The 22918-nt window shown below is 35.2% G+C and overlaps 1 protein-coding gene across 1 annotated transcript in view; it reads left to right on the forward strand.

The window, feature by feature from the left end:
- The first annotated feature begins 688 nt into the window (after nt 1–688).
- LOC123309780 (achaete-scute complex protein T8-like) overlaps nt 689–22918 on the forward strand; it is a 33348-nt gene continuing 11118 nt past the window's right edge. Inside the window, exon 1 of the mRNA XM_044893043.1 lies at nt 689–1907. Coding sequence (XP_044748978.1) covers nt 888–1895 — 1008 coding nt within the window. The 5' untranslated portion in view covers nt 689–887 and the 3' untranslated portion in view covers nt 1896–1907. The remainder of the gene's footprint in view (nt 1908–22918) is intronic.

Here is a 22918-nt window from a genome sequence, read left to right on the forward strand (position 1 = left end):
GAATACCAATGTTACATTCTCTACTACTATTATTATTGCATATTACTATGTGTTTCTTTGTAGAGCTTTGAATAATCAACAATAGAATTGCGAAACGTCGCTAAAAGGACTGATTCAACGTCTTTTTTTCCAAATTTATTCCACTCCCACGAATATTCATACTCTATATATTTTGTTACGATATTTTTATACATACTGTTTCTGATCGTAATTTCGTAACTGATGTTTGGAATGAAATCACATGAAAATTGATTGTATTTTTTTCGGAGAGATGTAATGCCAACAATTTTCAAATTTTTTTATAACACAAAAACTTGACATTTTCAACGCATTTGTTTGAATGAAAGTAATTTCCTCAGGTTAAAGAAAGAATAACTTGCAACAACAAAGTCATAACACTTTGCACAATCCAAGAAACAAAGCGTCAATTAAATGCACTTTCATACGGGTTATTTTCAATAACCATCCCAACCGCTATCCACACATGAACCTTAACCTGGTCCCCCATGTGTCCCATCGCCGACGAACAGCTGTGATCCCGAACCAACCCCGTAAAAGGAGGGGTTTATTTGTTGTGCCTCGTGCCATGTGCAAAAGCAGAAGTTGAAAATGACGGTAGAACAGAAACGGAACCATCAGTTTGGTCTTTCGAATCAAAGAATCGAACGCGCCGATATAACGCGTGCCACTGAAAATCGCGCCTTTTTGTCATCATCACTTACATCCGGTCGTAAAAACAGATACGTCATAGTTGTCTAATAGATGTGATCCCAGTGAACCCGTGACGTGGTGCGACGATCTCCAATTGCCGTTAATTAAAACAGGACTGGAAGACTGTAATGTTATTTTTATTGCGGTTCATTAAGAGGACTTAACTTTTCATCAGAATGTCATCGTTAGGCGTCGTCGCTTGCAGCGCGCCTCATAAAAATGTTCTACAACAATCTAACAATCAACAGAAGGATTTCCAGCAGAGTTACCCTACCAAGAACTTCACCAAGGACGATATCCTGCTGACCAATCAAGCCCGGAAGAAAACTCCGAAAACGTCCGGTAAAGACGGCATGAAATCGAACCCGCAAATTCTAGCGGTGGCCAGGCGTAACGCGCGCGAGCGGAATCGTGTGAAACAAGTGAACAACGGTTTCGCGAACCTCAGGGAACGCATCCCGAATTTCATCGCCGCCTCTTACGAATCAGGAAGAGGTAACAATAAGAAACTCAGCAAGGTCGAGACCTTACGTATGGCTGTGGAATACATCAGGAGCCTCGAGGACTTGTTGGCTCTGGATGACCATGAAGTGGAGTCTCTGTCAAGGTCGTATCCGAGTCCTTCGTCAGTTGGATCTCCTAATATACCCTCTCACAAAACTAGCTATCAATTCTCGGACATGTCTGCCAGTGCGGACGAAGAAATGTCCAATACTTCTTCACCTCCCCCACAATACGTCCGAATAAACACCCTGACCAACACCTACGAATTGCTACCGGCTCAGATGTACGAAGACAGTGAAAATTTGATACCCCTGAGTGATTCGGGACATTTACTATCCGATGGCAACCTGATCCATCCTTCAGATCTGGATTTCAAAGTGCAAGATATGAATCTCTTGAACGGCGCTGATAGCAGGGATTCTCTTTCTCCAGGGATCTACAGCGACCAATCTTTCTCTCCCGAGAACATCGAGAGGTATCAGCAATCCAAATGTTTCGTGCCGATTTTCGATCAGTTCGTGGCCAATAGCGGGAAATTTAGCCTGGACAATATAAAGCAGGAAGACTTTGACGATCCTGTTCTTTCTGTGACTGGCGAGAATAATTTTGCAGAGGAGCACAAGGGTATGACCAATGCCATGCAGTGGTGGGAAAATCACACATCTATCTCTGGAAGCTAGGACCTAGTGAAGGTGAGCATGCTTCAACGATTTCCAGAATCCATCATTCGTATGTCATTTTGAGGTGAAATGTGACAAAAATGATCCCAATCGTGCTTTCAATGGATTTTGTCATTTCTTTATTCAATCTACTCATCTAGGGATGACAAATGACGTAGTACCTTTTTTTCTCTTTATCAATTTTATATTTATATGAAATTGTTTCATTTTGTTAAAAAAAATTCACTTAATCGAGTATTTTAAATTATCCCTCAGATTAATTGAGAGAGTAAAAATTTATTTGACAAAATTTGAGAAAATATTTCAAGAGTACTTATAAGAATCATCAGTCGTCTCACTGTTAGTATTGGGCCACTTAATAAATATTGGGAATTTTACCCAAAAAAAGAAAATCTCTGAAGGTTGGAGGTTGGTTATGTTTCATCCATATGCGAAAATTGCAATTAATGGAAATGAATTATTTATTGATCTCCCATATATATGTACACGTATGTGTAAATGAACAGTGGCAAAAAATTTAAGTGGTGATTCCTTCTTCTGTGTGGCTTTCTTGTGAAATTATTTTTTTGAGCATTTCTTTCTTAGATACAGCTCCATAAAGATGCTACCTGGAAAGCAATTTTTCCTTAGAACCAGAAAACTGACAAATGAAATTGAGCAGACATTCGATGCAAATCAACGAAACGAGCTATCAATTTATCAATGAAGAAAGAAGTTTCTTCCGGAACAAGTTTTGAGGGCGACCTTTTCAATCCCTTGAAATAATGGAGGAACACCACAAAGATTTTTTTATATCCCATAAAAAATCAGTTTTCTTGTTTCTAAGAAAAACAATTGAAAATTGCTTTTCCAGTTCATTATTGAAGGAGGTGTCTCTAAAATGTGCTGTAAAAGAATTATATGAGGAACCCACACTATTTCTTGACAAAGAATCAACCCTTAAATTTTCATTTACATCCAGCCGAGCATCCAGCCTTTTTTACTCAATCTAGTATTCAAACTCCTATCATTCGAATCAATAAATAGGTATAACCGAGGGTATAACACTAGTGGAAAAATTTCTGGTCAACATATATAAGTCGATTTCACCAACGCCTTTATGAAATTGATTAAATGGCATTAACTAAGTTACTAAGACTTAAGAGGTCACTTCCTATCAACATCATGTAAGTGTACGTTAACGGAAACTAGGAAGATGAAAAAAAAACAGCAAATCTTAGCTAATGACAACGTTTCGCAACATATATTGTCGCTTCTTCAGGGCTAAAAAAATAACAAATTATCGTGAATGAAAACGAAAAACGACAACACACTCAGAAGAAAATAAATCAACATGTATATAATGAAATAGACAATTGCAGAGTCACGATCCGCACTGAGACACACTTACCAAAGCCAAAATATGCTTTCTAAAAATAGATCGTACAAGAAAAGACAGCAGACAGTGATACATTGAATTATTATACAATATATGTTGATTTATTTCTGTGTATGTTGTCGTTTTTCGTTTTTATTCAAGATAATCTGTATTTTTTAGCCCTGAAGAAGCGACAATATATGTTGCGAAACGTTGGTATTAGCAAAGATTTGCTGATTTTTTTCACCTTCCTAGTTCCCATTAATGTACCCTTACATAAGTAATTAAGGTTTTTATTTCACCGAACTGGCAAGCGTAAAAAAATTATTTGAAGATCAACAATACGGTAACGACTTCATCACCATATCCGATACGGTTATAGAATAGACAGTACAGAATAGACATCATCATCTACATTATCACATCATTAACAGTTAATCAAAATTGCTTCGGTTTAAATAATAGAAAAGAATGAAAATATGTATATTACAACACCAGACTTTTAGGTATTAGTGGTAATGGTCTCGGGTAATGGTAGTACTGAATTTAAAAAAAGGTATAAGCTGGCTGAACATATTCAAAACAGACATAATTGTAATGCAAAACTGTAGGCGTATTCAATAACGACCATCCTGATGGAATGGAAAGCCCAATCTAAATATAGCAGAACACTTCTCCTGATGTATAATGAATCAATACAATCGTTAATAAAATCCGTGAAAAAATTGCTAACAACCAAGCAATTAATAATACAACAAACTGCTACCAACTATCTCTGCACAATAATTCTGAAGTTGTAGGTTGTCCGTGATGTCATCTTCAAGAATAATGGACATTTATCTTCCAGTGTTCCTTGGAGCAATCAATAAAGGAGTATCTGTGCGTCTTGAAAGTTGAGATGATTGATGTCCCAAGGTACATGATCTGAATACATCGAATTATTATTTATGGTTCAGTCTCATTTCCACATTTGGATTATACTTATTCTTCGGACGTAAGAAAACAACATGTAGTTCGCCAATGCATCAATCCTTCCGTGAGACACATGAAATTCACTTAGGAGTAAAAAACAAAACGTTCAACATCGTATGCTCAACATTTAATCGAGTACAAAAATTTGATACCCCTACGAAAGGCAGCTGAATTATTTATTTGTTCGAATAAACGAAAAACTATCAACACAGTCCAACATAAAAAGCACCACAAACAGTTCTACAAACTGCGGAAGCTATTGATCTTATTGACATTAATTACAGAATGGTGGATGTCCAAGCTGTCTGGATTGTAACATACATATTCTGAATTGAATGGACGAGAAAATTGAAAAATTTTTCCGCATCCAAACAAGTCGTTTTTTCCCGTTTAGCAAATTCCACAGCGCCACTTCAATCATATATTAAATCGACAAGATGATTGAAAATCAAGTAAATCACACCCTTGACCTGCTTCATCCTGCTTCTGAACGTATTTTATCGGGCAAAAAGCCTCAAGTACGACGTATAATTACGTTTCTTAAATATATCCTAACTGTTTTCTCATATAATTTCGGTAGAAAAGTGCGCGAAGAAATTGCCTGCTGCGATAATTTTATAAACAACAACAAAAATAAGTATAGGACGTTATTATCGGGCATTTTATAGCCGAGTCATTATGTGCCTTACCGCCCGGTACATGAAGTGGCACAGTCATTTTTGTTCTTCCATAGAATTCGACTTGAACTCAACCAGGATTTTGGTTCGTTATTTTCAATGAGAAATCTTTCAGAGCTATGACGAAAATATTTATGAAATTTATATAAAATCCTCACTAATATTTGGAAACATTAAATTTTAACCATGACACTTTTCGCTATCATAGTAGCAACTTTAGTTGGGTAAAGGTAACACTCAGGTGAAGTTGCCGCCGACTTTTTTGAAACACTATTTTTTTTAGAGCTCTGGGTAGGGGTTCCTGATACAAATTTGAATAGCTCAAATTATGGCTTCTAAGTTATGTAAATGTACTTTAGTGGGAACTAGAAAGATGAGAATAATCAGCAAATTTTAGGTAATGCCAACGTTTCGCAACATATATTGTCCCTTCTTCAAGGCTGAAAAATACCGATTATCATGAACAAAAACGAAAAACGACAACACACACAGAGGAAAATAAATCAACATGTACATAATAAAATGGACAATTGCAGAGTCGCGATCCGCACTGAGACACACTTACCAAAGTGAAATTATGCTTTCAAAAAGTAGATCGTACAAGATCGTACAGTGATACAAATCAATGTATCTTCTTGTACGATCAAAATAAAAAAAAAATAAAAACTAATGAAGATAATAAAATCAATGAGGTTGTATTTCTACAAGTATATGTTTTTTTATCTTTCTGGTGAAACCTTTTCTGCTACTTTGAGGTAATCATCTTCAGTACCACTAAAAAATCAAAATGAAAAAATCACAAAGAACGTCTGGATTTTTGTAAATCAAATCAGGTTTAACACGCATTCAGTCAACAGATGAACTCGAAGATTATCCTGAGGACGGACACTAGATTTATGGAGAATTCATTCATATAGAAAACGAAATAAAGAAAAATAACAAATGATTGAATATTCAAACAAACCTAAACCTGAATATGTCATACATCCAACTATATATAAGAGATTCAAAAAATATTCATATAAAATGTTCGACTTCTTGCTTTACCTGTCCGTATGTTTTTCTGTGTCATTCACTCATTACTATTTTCACTTGTTTCTGTGATTTTTTTTTTGATTTGTGTTGTTAGTTCCACAACTATGCCCACTATCTGAATTGTGTACTGATGGTAGAAACTAAGAACTTCTACCATCTCAATGTTGGTTTTCACTAGTTTAGATACTCTTTATTAATTTGACATGTGATTTTTGGACTGACCCAGACGTTCTTTGTGACTTTTTCATTTTTATTTTTTAGTGGTACTGAAGATGGTTACTCCATAGGAGCCGAAAACGTTTTACCAGAAAGATAAAAGAATATATATTTTCAGAAATACACCCTCCTTGATTTTACCTCAATCAAAAAATTTCTTTTGTCTTCTCCCTAAAAAGACTCTCATTGAGGTTACAAAATTAAAAAGTAAATTGAACAAATTTGAATGAGATGTCCTCATATTTGGGCAAGGCAATCCATGCCAGGGCTAAATAAACTATACCAGATACAAACTTAGTGGATTTTCAAGTGAACAACATGTTTTGAGACAACAAAAAGGTTGAAAATTAGTTCAATCCACTTGGGGTTATTTACATGAACTTCTTATGGAACTTTTATTGAAAATTCTAGTCTTCATTGAGGCTCCTGAAGATGAGCATTTTTAGGTTCGAAACTTGTTGAGCCATTAAAAATCATCTAAGTCTGTATCTGGTATAGTTTATTCGACCTTGATATAAATCAAAGATATAGTCCAGAAATAAGGCCATCCACCCACTGTTAGTTTTATTTGTGTTTCAGGGTAGAAATATCACGTATAGTGTGACGGTGAAGATGAAAGATGAAGTTCTACTATCTGCATTCTTCAAAAGTACATGATTTCGCCTTTTCCTTTCCCAATAAATCGGTGCACTGGCTCTGCCTTAATTAGTTGCATATTCACATGAAAACTGTTGAAAGCTCGTGTCTAGGTCATTAAAAACGATGCATATATCGTTTTGCCACCGCCTTTACTTCGCGTGTTTTTCCGTTCACTCCATAAATAATGGATTTATTGATTCTTGACGATATAAATAAGTTAAGATGATTTTTTGTAGGTTCATAAGTAAACGTGTAGTGATCATCCTCATTAAGTCGGGCTCAATTTTGCGTAACATGAATTTTCTGGTTCTTGAATGTAGGACCCGGCGTTGCCAAATCAATTTCAGGATACAAAGAACGATGTAAAATTATTTACTTTGATTTTACTAATTATTTTTTTATTTTTGACTATCCGTATTATATCAAACAATCTTGTCCTTGTTTTTAACTAGAGAAAGGGGGATCTTGGCCTCAGGACCGCTAATAGGGTGAATAATACACTCTTTTCAAACTGCCGACGTTTCGATCCTGTTTGGGATTTTCTTCAAGACTAAAAATATTTATTGAAATTTTAGACAAATGAACAATCTGGTTACAATAACACAACACAACAATACATAAAATTCTCTCAGACAACGACTCACATTCAGGTGGAATTTTTTGCTGTTTCTTTTTTTCTTTTTCCAGATTATTTCATATATACACATATTTGACTTACCAATTATAATACACATGACCTAATTGATAAGTGAAATATGTGCATATATGAAATAATTAGGAAACAGGAAAAAAGAAAAAGCAAAAAATTCCACCTGAATGTGAGTCGTTGTCTCAGAGAATTTTATTTATTTTGTAACCAGATTGTTCGTTTGTCTAAAATTTTAATAAATATTTTTAGTCCTGAAGAAGATCCCAAACAGGATCGAAACGTCGACAGTTTGAAAAGAGTGTATTATTCACCCCATTAGCTGTCCTGAAACCAAGATCCCCTTTCCTCTACATCCGTATTATGAAAAAGGTTTCCTTTTGAAGATTTTCAGAATCCATTTCATAGCATCGATATAATCCACGGCAATTGGGATATCAACTATTTTTGAAAATTGATTCAACAAATGTTCAGAAGAATCCCGGGCATCGGTAGAGGCATCATGTTAGAAATCATTATGAATTTTTTAGATAAATTTCCTCAAACGAATACAAAAGTTAAGTCAAACATGAAAAAATTGACGAAAATAAAAGGAAACAATTCAAAATACCTATAGACAGAGTGAGTAAAAATTATTTTAATAAATCCAACATTCTACATGGCTAAGGGCCTAAGGTGGCCAAGACTGCCACTGGGAATAGGGAATACTCCTACTGACGAAAATGATGTACTTTTTATGAAATATCTTCGAAACGTCACATTTTGAAATAAACATTTCAACCGTTTCCCAAAAAAAAATTATTTTAAGCACTTAAAAATGAAAAATAAAAATGGGAATTTAAAGTTTAAAGCGTTTTGTGAGAATTGCACAAGCTGGCAACATCGACTGAAATATGCCTTGATAATAAAGGACAACAAATGCATTATCTTTATGAGATAGACAAAGATGGCTGTCTATGAAGTCTGCGACGAACGAGGAAGGTCGTAAAATTTTATGGGATTTTTATGGCCGGTTGCAGTTAAAGCTCGCCAGTAAGTACGCGCCTGTAGATCAACAGCTGTTATTTTATAAACAAGCTGATGGGACATTGTTCTTTTCATTGTCTTGTAAGCGCGGTTGCCAAATCGCAAACTCCGCACAAAGCGATTTAAAATTTAAAACCCCATATTTGAAGCATGATTTTGAATAGTTTCAGCGGTGAATTTGAAAAAATCATGAATTAAACTCATAATTATTCAGTTTAAACTTGCATATGCAGGGATAACCCAAATTGAGGAGAATTCCCCATTGCACTCAAAGAGGATATGGAGTTGTTTTGTAGATCCAGGAACAAATTCTAGATGAAAATCCGTTGATACCAAACTGTTACACCAAGGTGTGTGAAATTTCAGGATTTGTCACTAGAAGAGTTTTTCTTTTGGAATATGTATCACATTTACATCTGTGATTTTTTTTTTTTCAGGGAGATACGCTTGTCCAAAACCGACCTTCGAAAAATTCCCAAAAGATGGGGTTAATTAAAAATTCGTCAACACCGAACGGTAGCACCGAGGTCCATGAAACTTCGGGATTCATTACAAGAAAAGTTGCTTTCTCAGAATATGTATCGCATTCGTATCTGCAATGATTTTCCTAGTAGATACGCCGACTTTCGAAAATATCTGAAAAATATGGGGTCTGTTCAAACTTCGAACTTATTCTTTGCGTTTTCCATATCCACGATACATATGGGTTCGGTAAAATCGCTTTTCTTGATTCAGGTCTTTCGTTTCATCGCTTCGAAAAATCGATTTCTCATTTTCAACTGACATGAAACTGACAGACCACCCGCCACTGATCCGTGAGAGCAATCATTGTCTGAGCCCTGAAAAGATTGGCTTGACTCAGAGAGACGAACTTGAAAAGCTTCATTCAATTCACCTTCGCTCTAATTTAAGGTCGCAGACTGAATTCAATCTTAATCTATGCCAAAAAATCATATGGTCCTTTTGTACAGCATGAGGGCAAGGGCAGTCCCAGTTTTATCTCCAGGTACCGCCCGTACGAAAAGAAGTGAACTGGATGATTGACGTCTGTAACTCGTGACACTGGAGAAGGAATCGAGAGTAAAAAGTTACCTACTCTCCCATGTGACCCCAGAATTGGTCTATTTATTCATGTAACTCAATATACAACCCTTTGGGCGCGTCGTTGAATCTAACTTCAAAGATATTGAATTACTTTCGACTGCACTAACTGACGACCGAAATATATATATGAGGGGCTCTTTTGAATAAAGTGGTTTTAAATACTGTGTAATCAGAAAGGTCATATTCGATGCCGAATGTTGTGAGGTAGAGTCCGACAAATCGAGAATTTCAGTGTGAGAAAATACACAGGTAAGGAGATTGTGCATTGAGTTTTTTATGAGTTATTAGTATGATATAAGGATCGATTGGATTGGTACACCATCTGTAGATTATGTCTATCTCACATCTAACGTTGACCACAATCAGAAGTGTAAATTTGCAACAATGGGGAATTCTCCTCAATTTGGCATATCAAGTTCAAACTGAATAATTGTGAGTTTTATTCATGAATTTTTCGAATGCACCCCGGAAAAAATCAAAAGCATTCTTCAAATATGAGGTTTAAAATTTAAATCGTTTCATTTCTAGTTTACGATTTGGCAACATCGCCTACTATAAACTAAAAAGAACAACTACACGTTTATAAAATAACAGCTGTATATTTACAGCCATCATAAGGCGCGTACTCACTGTTGATCCTCAACAGCAACCGGCCATAAAAATCTCATAAAATTTTACGACCTTCTTCGTTCGTCGCAGACTTCATAGACAGACATCTTTGTCTATCTCATCTAGATGGTGTATTTGTTGTCCTCTATTTTATCAACGCATATTTCAGTCGATGTTGCCAACTTGTGCAATAGAAACGAAACTCTTTTTATTTCAAATTTTTATTTTTCAGTTTTAAGTACATAAAATAATGTTTTTTGGGAAACGGTTGAAATGGTTATTTCAAAGGTATTTCATAAAAAATGAATCATTTTCGTCACAAGGAGTATTCCCTACTTAGGACGCATATGGATTAAAATATATGCTTCATCATGACTAGATGTCGGAGGTGACTGCCAAATCTATTTAAAAATTCATCTTAACTTCCCCAGTCGAAATAGTTGAAAAACTAGAGCTCCATTAAGAAACCAATGTACAGGTTACATTAAGCAGCTATTATGGCACCCCGGAATTTTTGGTAGATCATTTCGAGATCCAATACCAACAATGGTTTGGAATGAACTAAATTCGACCAACCACAATGCCCAAATCTGACATACCAAAAGACGCCCAATTTCTCTACCACAATCTAGTGAATATCTCTTCTCCGCCACTGTTTTGATTGGATTTTCGGAGGTCGATAGAGGCCGGAAGATATCCGAGACCGTTCAAGTATGTACCATATATACCTTCAACGAATTAAGTCGCTTGGAGCATTTAGAATAATAGCGCACCGCCCTGTCTGAAAAAGACTTTATTTTACGACTCATGGGAGAATTTCCGTTATACAATTTGGGTACTCCCTGACCCTACGCACCTTGAAAATTTCTCATTATCTTCAGGGTGGTTAGCGCATTGTCATGGAAGGTAGTCCTGGACCTTTCGGAGCCTAATCAGCTATGTGTGAAGCATACATAGGTTCGATTTTTTTCGTATTCAGGGGTTGGTATTTCATAATGTTGAAACGGATTATAATGGCATAATTTCTTATTTTTCTACAGTCCTCCATTGTCTTCAAAGTTTGAAGATTCAGGCCGAACATTGAAGTAAAAAAAACATCTTGAAGAAAATCAGATTATTCACAGAAGTTTCTCATGTTCCTGATCCAGTATCTCTTCTGGGAACTCTCCAAATTGTTTTAGAATTTCTTATTCCATTGACTTCTTCTTTGACGGACTCCAATGGCTACATTCAACCAATTTATACTGTCTGTTCATTTACTTTGAACATTTCATCGATCCCGATTTGAAAACTCCAATTCAATTCAAAAATTCCCTAGAGACTTCGACTTTAATAAACATGAACATGAACGATCATATTATTTTCCTTCCGTGTACGATAGGAGCCAAACTGCACTTTCATTTAGGTTCCTCGACATCCGGAAATAAATATTTGCACTGAATAAACCCGCGGCAACGCTATACAAAAAGTTCCAGTTGACAAACTGTTTCTTTTCGAATTCTCACAGGACCATTACGTTTGTTTGGTTAGGCTGAATCGACATTTGTTCTCGTTTTTATTTGGAGCTCACTGTTTTATCGGTACAGGAGAATTTGAACAGTACCCATTCGTTCTTGGAGAAACCAAGGTAATTTCCTTTTTGTATGAGGATTATAGACATCAGGGACATCATGGACAAACTCGTTTTTGAAATCCCCGAAAATTCGAGTCACAAATCCATCTCAAGAACTAATGATGAGACACCAGAAAGTTGCTCATATCGATTTGTTTTCGGAAAATTATTGTTTTAAATATTATCCAACAAATAGTTGTTGTTTGGAACAAAAATGTACAGGGTGTAATTAATAAATCACATTCTAAAAAATCTTGAAATGGGGGATAACAGCAATTTCGAACTGCTTGGTTAGTCTGTGACTTATTGCGAAACCACAGATGGAAACTTGATGATCTTCTCATGAACATCCTGTATTTTCGGAATAAACTGTAAATAGTATTATAAAACTATACATAAGGGCAGAAATGAAAATTGTTCTGACACTGAAAAACTATATGTTGTAATATATAAGGGGTATCCCACAAAACCACTCTCCTCTGAAACTAATTTATCTAATCAGACCAAAATAAAAATTCTACAAACTTTTCGAAATTTGGGAAATATCCCAGGGACAAAAATTGATATTTCAGAGACTATAACTAGAAAACGTATCAGGATATCTTTGATCTGCTTTATGATATCATTTCATTAAAAATGAATAGTTCGGGAATATTTGAATATTTTTACTATTATAATTTTGACATGCTTTCAGTGAGCTCGAATCTGGGACACCTGTCGTACTCAATTGAAATTAAAGGTTCAAAATTAAGGCCCAGCTGTACTTTCTGTTCGAGTTCAAGCTAAGTTTAATTTTGAGCCCTGCTCAACTTTGATAATTCCATACACTTTTGAAAGGTTAAATGTGGAGCTCCACTCGAATCTGTAGTGTACAGGGTGGGAAAAATTCGTTGTCTAAAAGGGAATCTCCAGAGCAGCTCAGATAACACATTTCCGAGCTCTTCTTCAGAGAAACAAAGAATGGTTAAAACCGTAGCCTCCTACAATTCTTCGTTTTTGAGTTATTAGCAAAAAATGAAATTTTGACGATTTTGAAAAGTTCTCATAACTTTTTTGTCTACGAAGTTACAGATCTGAAACTTGAACCTTCTAGCATTTCTTCACGTAGAATCTACTGACCAGCTCAAAATATTCTTTCATTTCGAATCATTAGGCGAACTTTCGTTTTTTCCAAAGCAAACTTGTATTGAATTTGTTATTTTTGAATTGGAAAAAATCTTGTGTCACTAGATTCTACATATAAGAAGGTTCAATTTTCAGATCTATTAGTTCAAAGACAAAAAGTTAAAAGACTTTTCGAAATCGTCAAAATCTCAATTTTTGTCAATCTTAACTCAAAATCTAGTGAAAGATAAGCCGTTTCTGCTTTCAGATATAGATTAGTCAGAAAAATAGAGCCAGAGAAAGTGTCATCCGTTTTCTTCTAGCTGCTATAGTTCTCGAGATCCCCTCAGTAGACAACGAATTTTGTCCATCCTGTACAACCATACCTCAGTAATTGAAAGTAAAGGAGAGGCAAAACACTATCGAAAAAGAAAGAACTTTTTTGTGCGGTATTAAAAAAGAAAGTAATACAATAAAAATGAGTTTAATTTCTTCAGAGTCTTCAAAAGGAGTCTAAAGAAACCTCCACCTAATTGTTGAAATTCTGTACCAAATTTCGCATTTCATCTCTAACAGTTTCAAATAAAAAGTAGCGTAGATTTTTTTGTATGTGGTTTTTGAAATCTTCAAGTTATCTTCAACGACGAAACTATCATAAGCGGTTATAATTTCGACCCCAAAGATTATTGGAAAAATAAACCTATAGGCTCTGAAATCGATACACAGCATACTCAATCAATGTTAATCATCGTGGTATTCACAAGTTACACCCATATAATTCCGTCCTTTTTTTCCAATTCGAACTACATACCCGGATATTCCGAATATTATAGTCGTCAGCCAATAATGTAATGAACATTCGACGGCACCATATATGTAAACGACCAATTACACTTTTTCTCACCTTTTTATACCAAGTACTTTCTTCGTTTTATAGTTATATCTTCCTACCGAAATCTATATAATACAGACTGATAATTACTACATTTCGGCATTTGCGGCACATGGCAGCATCGTATACGTTTCAAAAGTGCTCAGAAATCATAGCTCAGAACGGTAATTTCCGAGATGGTTCTTAACACCTCGACGAAAGCAGCTTTTCCGGAGGTGTTAATTTGAATATTCCTGTAATTCGGAATAATGACAGAGTGGAAGTGGTCCATTATTTTAATTTGGGCTTCCATAAGACGCATTCTGAGGATTTGAGAGTAGATATATGCAGTAGGATGTGGTAGGCGAGATTTACCAGGCTGCATTTAGATTCGAGGAAATGGATTGCCACTTATTCAGTTTCGTTTCTTATTTCCATAACTACGCCTTTGGGATTGGAGACGAACAAGAGAAACACAGAATTCTGATAATTTATGAGTACCAGTGAATTTTCAGGAAATTTTCGAGTTTGGAGAATTCTATATTTCATGGTCTTATATATTGTTAGTTTTTCATTTACTTCGATGGTTTTAGTTTTAATGATCAATTTCTCCACATTAGAAAATGAAGGTACAGAGTTCCAAATAATTCATTTTTCACGCATACCCCAAATGACATAGAAAACAGAATACCTGGTTTTAATGAATTTATTAAATTTTTTTCAAGTGTTTCTAAGGGATAGGTAATTAATTGATCAAATTTTGAAAACTTCCAACTGTAGAAAGATAGGGAAAACTTGCTTAACTGTTGAAAATGTTCTAGTCTTCTCACTCTACCATGATTAAGGAATCGAAGCAACTCTTCAAGTATTATGGAACGCTCAAATGCGAATTGAAGCAAGACAATTCTTGAAAAACTGATTTTTATTCTGACTCAAACAAATATATTCTTAAAAATTATTCCGAATAACCCCACTGGGTTTTCTATGTCACTTAGTATATTCAATTGTTTCTCAATCACAACCTTGTGTAAACTGTTAACGTTTATGGGTGGAAACACAGTTATTTTCAACAACTTCATTGAGTTTGGGAAAAAACATTGATTTATATTTTGAATTGCTCAACTCCTAATGAATATTTTGAAGTGATTACGTCATTGGTATGTATAGGTGTAGGGTGTGGTGACATCATCGATGCTTTCAAATGCGAACTTTATGTCATTCGAGGACCTTCAATCCAAGGATAATAGAGTATAAATGAATATTGGAAACGAAGTGACCAAAGTGATATGAGCGCCATCTGCGTTTCAAATGTGTTATTGAGACGCTGAGACTAGTTAAAATGTTAATTTGAGGGCCATTTCCAGAAACATATGGAATTTTGTGAGATTTCAGATGGCCGTTTTGATGAAAGAGGTTTTGAACGTTTTTGTTCATCTATCTCGTTCTAGTTCTTGATTATTGAGTTTTTTTTGTCGAGTCTCTTGGTGAAAACCTCAAAATATCGTCCGAAAACTACTGAATGGTGAAGAACTGTGGATCAAATAATAAAATGGAGTTTTTCACTCAACTAAGGAAAATGGAAGCGTAAGTAACATGTGAATCGGAAAATTTCCAGGACGTTAAAACTTTAAGACAATGACTTCAGTAAACACTACTGTCTACACCATGTGCAGTAAACATTTTACTGCTCAGTCAATTGAGAACTGTTCATCCACGTAAACTGTTTTATGCAGAAAGCATCCCTTACTAACATACAGGTCTTGTATATTTAAACTTTATGAATAATTCATATATCAAGAACTGAAGTATCGATATTAAAATTCAATACAAGGAATAAAATTTGAATTCCGCGCCTGTCAATTATAAAACAAAAAAGTGTTATTAAATAGTTTTTCTGTATTGAAAGTAGGTTTTGCGCGCCATCTCATTGTCAAGTGTGTTCTCACTGACCAAAATATAGTCTGTTTTCAGTACTAGAGACACTCGTAGAGACATGAGGGCGTTACCTATCTTTCTACTTTATAATCTTTGTTTCAGTCCTCTACTCTTCAAAAATACATTTTAAAATTATTTTCTATACTGATGTGAGCACGAGACATATTCGTAAAAATGAATGAATGATATTGTGGAAATAGTATAGGGTCCACATCTTGAATTTGTATGCACATTCATTCATTCGAACCAAATATATATAAATGAGCGGCTTCTCTAATTATTCCATTGGAGCAATATTCTCCTCACTGGTTTTAATAACCGCGTCTTCTTTTCAATAACCCTCCGTTGAACAATCGGGCAATAAATCATCTCTAATGAAGACTGTGAAGACAACCGAGCAGCATCTTGCCCGGTAAATCACGTATCGGGTACCTGAAGCAGCCATGTCTAGATGGGCAAAAAACGAAGCGGATATTTCTTAACGACTATTGGAGACGATGTAACAGTCGTTTTCATAAATCGTCCGTAATGAAAATTTATAATGTAAACTAGACCAGAGGATCATATTTTTCCTGACAATCAACTGGAATGAATATCGAATAGGCAGTCATGAAAACATTTTGTTGTGTCAGGAACTCCAAAAGTAATTCAAGAGGTAGCTCAGATAACTCTCGGGTAGATTATGACTTCAAGGTAGAAGTCAAAAACTGCTTATCAAATAAGCGATAAGCTCAAACACCATTCGTTTGTAGTCTACATACTTCACCAGAGAGCCCAAAACATATGTATTGCTGACCAAATCAGCTAATTACCAATTGCATCTGCTGCCATATGTGACCTGTTACCCTTATGGGTTGAAGCGTATTGTATTCCTCTAATAGAAATAGTATGACATTCAAGCTGAATAACAGTTGTTTGCTGTGAGTTATCTGATATCCGATTCAATTCCTTTGAGAATTATAATTCATTAATCTGCCTGTATTTTTTTTTCTCTAGTCCTAGAGTCCTCTGGCATACAACTCACTTGTAAAATTCTACGCCTTCAATATGGTCTCAGAATATTTGCAATTGAAATACATTGGATTAGAGGCAGACAGCTGAGCAAATGTTTGTATGATGCGCTAATTGCATTAAAATCGAAAAACTTTATGTGAAGACCTAACAAAGAAGTGAAAACGTTTTTCTTTCAAAAAAACATTAAATTATGTATTTACTGATGGGAATTGTATAACACTTCGGTGCGTTTTTTATGGTCAAAAATACATTTATTTCAAAACAAAATGATGAACAAATCATTCAAAGTATTCTCTATCGCTGTCTACGACTTTTTGACACCTCTCAATCAATTTTCCAATTTCATTTGAGAAAAATGCTTCGTCTTTTGTGGCGATTAAAGTTGGGAGATAATTTTCGATTTCTGCAAAAGAAGTGAGCCAGTTTCCTGCCAAATAGGACTTGATCGAAAGAGAATCGAGAATAAATTACAAGAAGCTTTCGATGAAATGAATTACTGGTGTATCAAGTGGGTATTTAAGCTCAAAGGGCAGAAGAGCAAAGCGATATTACTACACAAGAGAAAAGTGAGGACTACAACAAACCTGGAGGTCGAATGGAAAAAGGAAGCGAAGTATTTAGGTATTACCCTAGATAAGGGGCTAACCTGGAGAAGCCATATATCAAACGAGCCATTGACAAAACCAAGACAGCGATGAATAGACTCTGTTCACTGATAGGTAGAAGGAGTCATATGTCGAAAGAGACAAAACCACAACTGACATATGGATTATGTACTTTGGAATTCGCTGCAAAAAGCCTTATCCAAAGAATTCAGGCAACAGAAAACAAGCTGCTACGATGTGCAATAGATACACCTTGGTTTGTCACGAACAAACAGATTTATCGAGATTTGAAGGTGGAAATTATCACCGAACTTATGAAGAAGAAAGCAGAAAGGTTATTCGAAACAGCGAATGAACATCCGAAAGAAGAACTCAGGAGACTACTGGACCACGACCCAGAGGAAGATAGGAAGGCACTCTTCAGCTCATGAGGCACTCACTGAACAACCTTGCTTCTGAACGATTTCAATTGTAACCCAACTGCTTGTTAAGTCAGCCCATATTATTCTGCAAGCGCATCTTGAATTGACTAGAATCTTCATCGAGTGACTCTTCAAATTCTTTGTCTTCGAATTTTTTGGCTGTCCCAAAGAGAGGCTTGTCTTGAACGCTGAAACCACCATTTTTGAAACGTCGATAGCATGCCCTACATGATTTATCAGTTGGAGCATTGTCACCATAAACGTTTATAAGCATTCCATTCATTTTATCTGCATTTTTCTTTCAATTAAAGCAGAACAGTTAAATCTCCAGCGAATGCTTTTTAGTTAACATAATAAAAAACAAGGGTTTTCTATGGAATTCAAAGCGATAGAGCATGAATTGATGTCCAATCTATCAAAAACCACCAAAATCATCTGCCACTATGAGACATTAATTACAGTCAAAGCCATTTTTTTAACGGACCGAACTAATTTGTACTTCCAACAAGGGTTTCATACTAATGTTCATTAGGAATCAATGTAAAGTCATACTAATTTGAATTGCGTAAACAAACAGGCGACCATGAACGTATATCGTGCAACTAATATGATACCTATCCCCCAAATGGCAGCTCTGCAAGAAGGTGGTAAAGTGTGCCAGATGTTGTGGCGCTCAGGAACACATGGGACTTGTTGCTGTTCTATTATTGCGGAAGTCCTTAGTAAATGGGGCAGTCACCAACGCAAGTGTCTTCCACCTTGGGACACTGTAGATGCGGAATCCTGACAACCGAGCTGTCTCCGTTTATTTATGAACCACAAGTGCTCCCGGTTATTTCGAGAAACGGAGATATCAGATAAGCCGGTGAAATCTGGAAAAATGGGTGAAACAACTTCCTCTCGTAAATGGGGCGGCATTTCTATTTTCGTCTCTGCTAATTCCGAGTTTTTTTCTTCTTGAATGACATACGTGGATGCCAGGTTTCTTTTTCGTTGAAGAATTTAAAAATTCTTCATTATCAGTCGAGCAATATTTCTAGGGATGACAGAATACCAAAATTAAAGTGATTCTTGTCTAACAAACCACTCATCAAGGGTGCTACAAACATTTGAAAAGCCCCAAGTTAACTTTCGAAAGCGTAGAATAACAGTTGGAGGTTAGAGGCATAAGCCAATACCTTGTCTTGGAATCCTCAAGTATCACCCAACACTTCAGTCTAATGGTACCAATTTCGGTAGTTACATATGTAGGGAAACCATAAGCTATTATGGTATGGCTTTACCAAAGGCACCTTTACTAAGCCGTTTGACATAAGTCAATTCGACAAAGACCATTTATTATACTATACTCCATTCACTTTTATTTTAGCAGTCGGTTGGCCATGGAAATTTGACACATTTCACTCTGTATAGTACGAAAATGTGGGGTTATGACGCTTGTCAAAACATTTTTGGGTTTTAAATCAACGCTATGTTGCCCGTTCTACGTAAAAGTTTCTGTTATTACGTATTTTATCACAATGTCGAACCTCTTCGGAAAATATGTGACGAACATAATTGAAGTTTATATAAACTGATTGAAGGCATACCAAATCCAGTTATTTGCATGGAAAATACAAGAGATCAGTATAATATCATAATATGCACTAGATTGAGCAGAGTTATTGTTCGTTATCTTCTTTGGCTAAAGTTTGAATACGTTACATCAGTTGTAGATTTCAAAAATATTAGCCCAGAGATGAAATGCATTTGATGCAGTGGTTGGGAACTGGTATCTCCGGAAGGAATTAACAGGTAATTACAAGAATGTGAAATTCTTCAACAAAAATCATCTTGCACCAATATAAGTAAAAGGAATAAAAGGGAGCTTCACGTCAAGATGAACTTCACCTTTTGAACAAAAATTTCACATGAATAAACAATTAACAGAACAACTGCCGCGTATTCATGGCTGTTCATCTTAATACATTGATATAACAATAATAATTAGGCATTTATTGGTATCTTAAGACATTTATAATGTATAGAACAAGTCAAATGAAAAATGGAAAAATCAATTTTCGGGAACTTATTCTACGATGGCATTCATATCGAGAATCCTGTAGTAAACTTTTCGCTTTTATTCACTCAAACATAAAGTTCTCAAATGCCACCATTTTTTTGGGTCTCCCAATAGAAGGAAATTCTTTGTCATCCTCTTCATTCACAATCTTCCTGATTGTGGAAATATTCAGCTGAAATATAAGTCGTTTAGATTCAGATTAAACAGTATATAAATTCTCTTACATTGAATATGTTCGCTACCGTCTGACGTATTGTGGATTTTAGAATATCAGGGTATAACTATTTGAATGAGCTGATCTGAATTCTAAATAGCACTTCCTGTCTTTTTTCAATCACTTTCGGCATTTTCCTAATAAAAACTGATATTAGTTGTGGCAACGGCGTTATGACATTAACGACATTTCATGAGTACCAACCCTACTCCGTTCTAGTTACAAAAACTTGAGAAAATTATTTCATGGCCAACCGACTGCTGAAATAAATGTGAATGCAGTATAGGTGTTGTTTTATCTGTAGAAATATTGCTCGACATTTCGAATTCATTTTGTATAACTCTTGTTAGATTAAATTCAGTATCGAGAATCGTTGAAGGGTTGTTTTTGAAAAACGATCAACCGGAAGTGCCCCTTGTAATCTGAAAATCCCACCAAGAATCGCCATCCCGGAGATTGTATGGGTAGAACCGACCTTTAGGTCCCGACACAAAAAAGGAGATGAATTGGTGTCTGCTCCTATTTGCAGCAACAATGACTCTTCGGAATGAAAATTATACACTGATTTGTTTGAATCATGCTCGCTATAAATCAGCTGCTATGCGACCGCAAAAAAGAAGCGCAAGACTCGAGGACGTGTTACTTGTAACATTTCGAAGATATATTACCGTACACATGTACCTATAAGGCCTCAAACCGAAGGATCCACAACTGACTACGCATTGCATTATGTGTAAAATATGATAATTTTTCGGAGGGCCCAAAGTGAATGCGGAGGTATTGCTGCAGAAGTTGGTTCTCACATGTTATTTATTATGGTATCAAGTAGTGGAGCAAAGTTAAAATACCGGTTTCTTAATAATGCTACTTTAATGAGGATATGGTGATTGTTCATTGCTGGGTTAGGTACAGGTACGTTCAGGGGAAAAATGTGTCGCTAATTTATAGACAGATATATTCATAGGTGAGAAGGTTTTAAGGGGAATTCAAAGAGGACTTCATCGTATGATAGATACTTTGGTATCTTATTTATGTCTTCTCTAGTGACTTGATCCGCAGCGTCTGTTACGGACTTTGGCAGTTTTTCTGATGATACATTTGAACAATACAATTGCTGAATTGCTTTCATTTGATTTTAATACTAATATAAAGAAACGTGGTAGAACTTTACTTTAGGGACAGTCATGGATTTCATTCGAAATTTTTTATACCTGCAGATTTTCATAAGAAATCGATTGGTACCTATCAATATCAACTCCAGCCAGCTAGTAATTTAGGAGATATTAATTTTTGTATTTTTCTAATAGATTTTGAAAATTTCGATGGATTTTTTTAGGTGTTATCAGTCAAAACCACAGAAAATCAATAGTTTCTTGTATTGTATCCTATGGTTCATATAATTCCAACTCAATGGACGAGTTCAGAAACGTTTGCCAACGTTGTAAGCAATTTTATAATCCTTGAAATGTCCCTGGCTCTCAAATCCAAGTGATATGAAAGAAAATAGAAAATTCAGATGTATTTTCAAGCTAATTTTTGGCATTATTCAGGCGTCTTTTTTGTCTTGCGTTCATTATATTTATGGTTTCATCCATAGACTAATAATTAGTTTATTATTAGACTATGGTTTCATCAAAAACGCCCCAACTACTATAATGTGTTCTGTGATTAAACCATAGTCTAATAATAAATGAGTTATTAGTCTATGGATGAAACAGCGATATTCCAAGGATTGTAAAATGCTTGGTGCAACCGAAAGGCACAAATATAATTAAAAAAACTACATTTCCATAGTAAGAGTGTAGTCGAATATTTACCAGGTTGGCAAAAATTCTGAACTCATCCATTTCAAATGGTAACAATTTAAATTTGAATTTCAGAAAATGTAGAGAAAATCAAGTCATTCTAAAATAATAGTTCATTCAAGAATGATTGATATCTCGAGTGGCTATGGAAAATCGAATCTTAGTTGGTAATAACCCATAAGTTCATACAGATTTTGTGTTGCGGAATTCAGGTTGGTATTGTGAATAAACGGTGATCCATAGACCAATTATTGTGAATCTATGCACTGACCGGAGTTAATTTGAATTTGTACAGCTGTTTATCTTCTTAATTTAATCCAACAAATTGGAAACATAATTATATAAATTTTGATTGCTGATTAATATGTTCTGAATTTGAATATTTCTTTATATTTAAATATTCCACTTCTGTGATTGAACCTACAGAAATTATTGAAGATCTTTTGTGACCAGATTTAAGCTGCGTCTGGACGTCAAGTCCTACTGGGATGTCAATCATTCTTGAATGAACTATAAGCTCAAATGCTCACGTTATTGACGATTTTTTTGCAGCAATAGGGAAAAGAAAGTCCATTGATACAAGTTTAAATCTTAGCAAACTGTTCATTCGCAGGATTGATTAGTTCAAGATTCTCGAAAATTTCATCCTAATGCTGAGATCGTAATATTCTCGAAAACCATTATATTTTCACTGTCGAACACTTGAATAACTAAAGTAATTGTTTATCATTATTAAGAACATAATAGTTTATTCATTTCATTACTATCTGCAAATGAAATTTTCATGTGAGAAATTATTTTTTCACTGTCCTAAACTAACCTTAAAATTATTCAGTTTTATTTTGATCCAAACTTTTTTCGAAGAATTATATCGTACAAATTAAAAGTTTTCTAAAATTGAGACTTGTACCAATAGATTTTTTCTCTGCATCCATCTGAGGCCATCAATAATGTATTTAAATGATTCACAAAATGACTTGATTTTCTCTTTTTTTCATGATTTGATAAGAAACTTCGCACGAGCATTGACGAAGAATTTTTCTATTTTGTACAGAAACTCTGTTATCCATAGAAACAACACAAAAACTATTGATATTC

The sequence above is a fragment of the Coccinella septempunctata genome, chromosome 3 (assembly GCF_907165205.1).
Source record: "Coccinella septempunctata chromosome 3, icCocSept1.1, whole genome shotgun sequence".
Taxonomy (NCBI): domain Eukaryota; kingdom Metazoa; phylum Arthropoda; class Insecta; order Coleoptera; family Coccinellidae; genus Coccinella; species Coccinella septempunctata.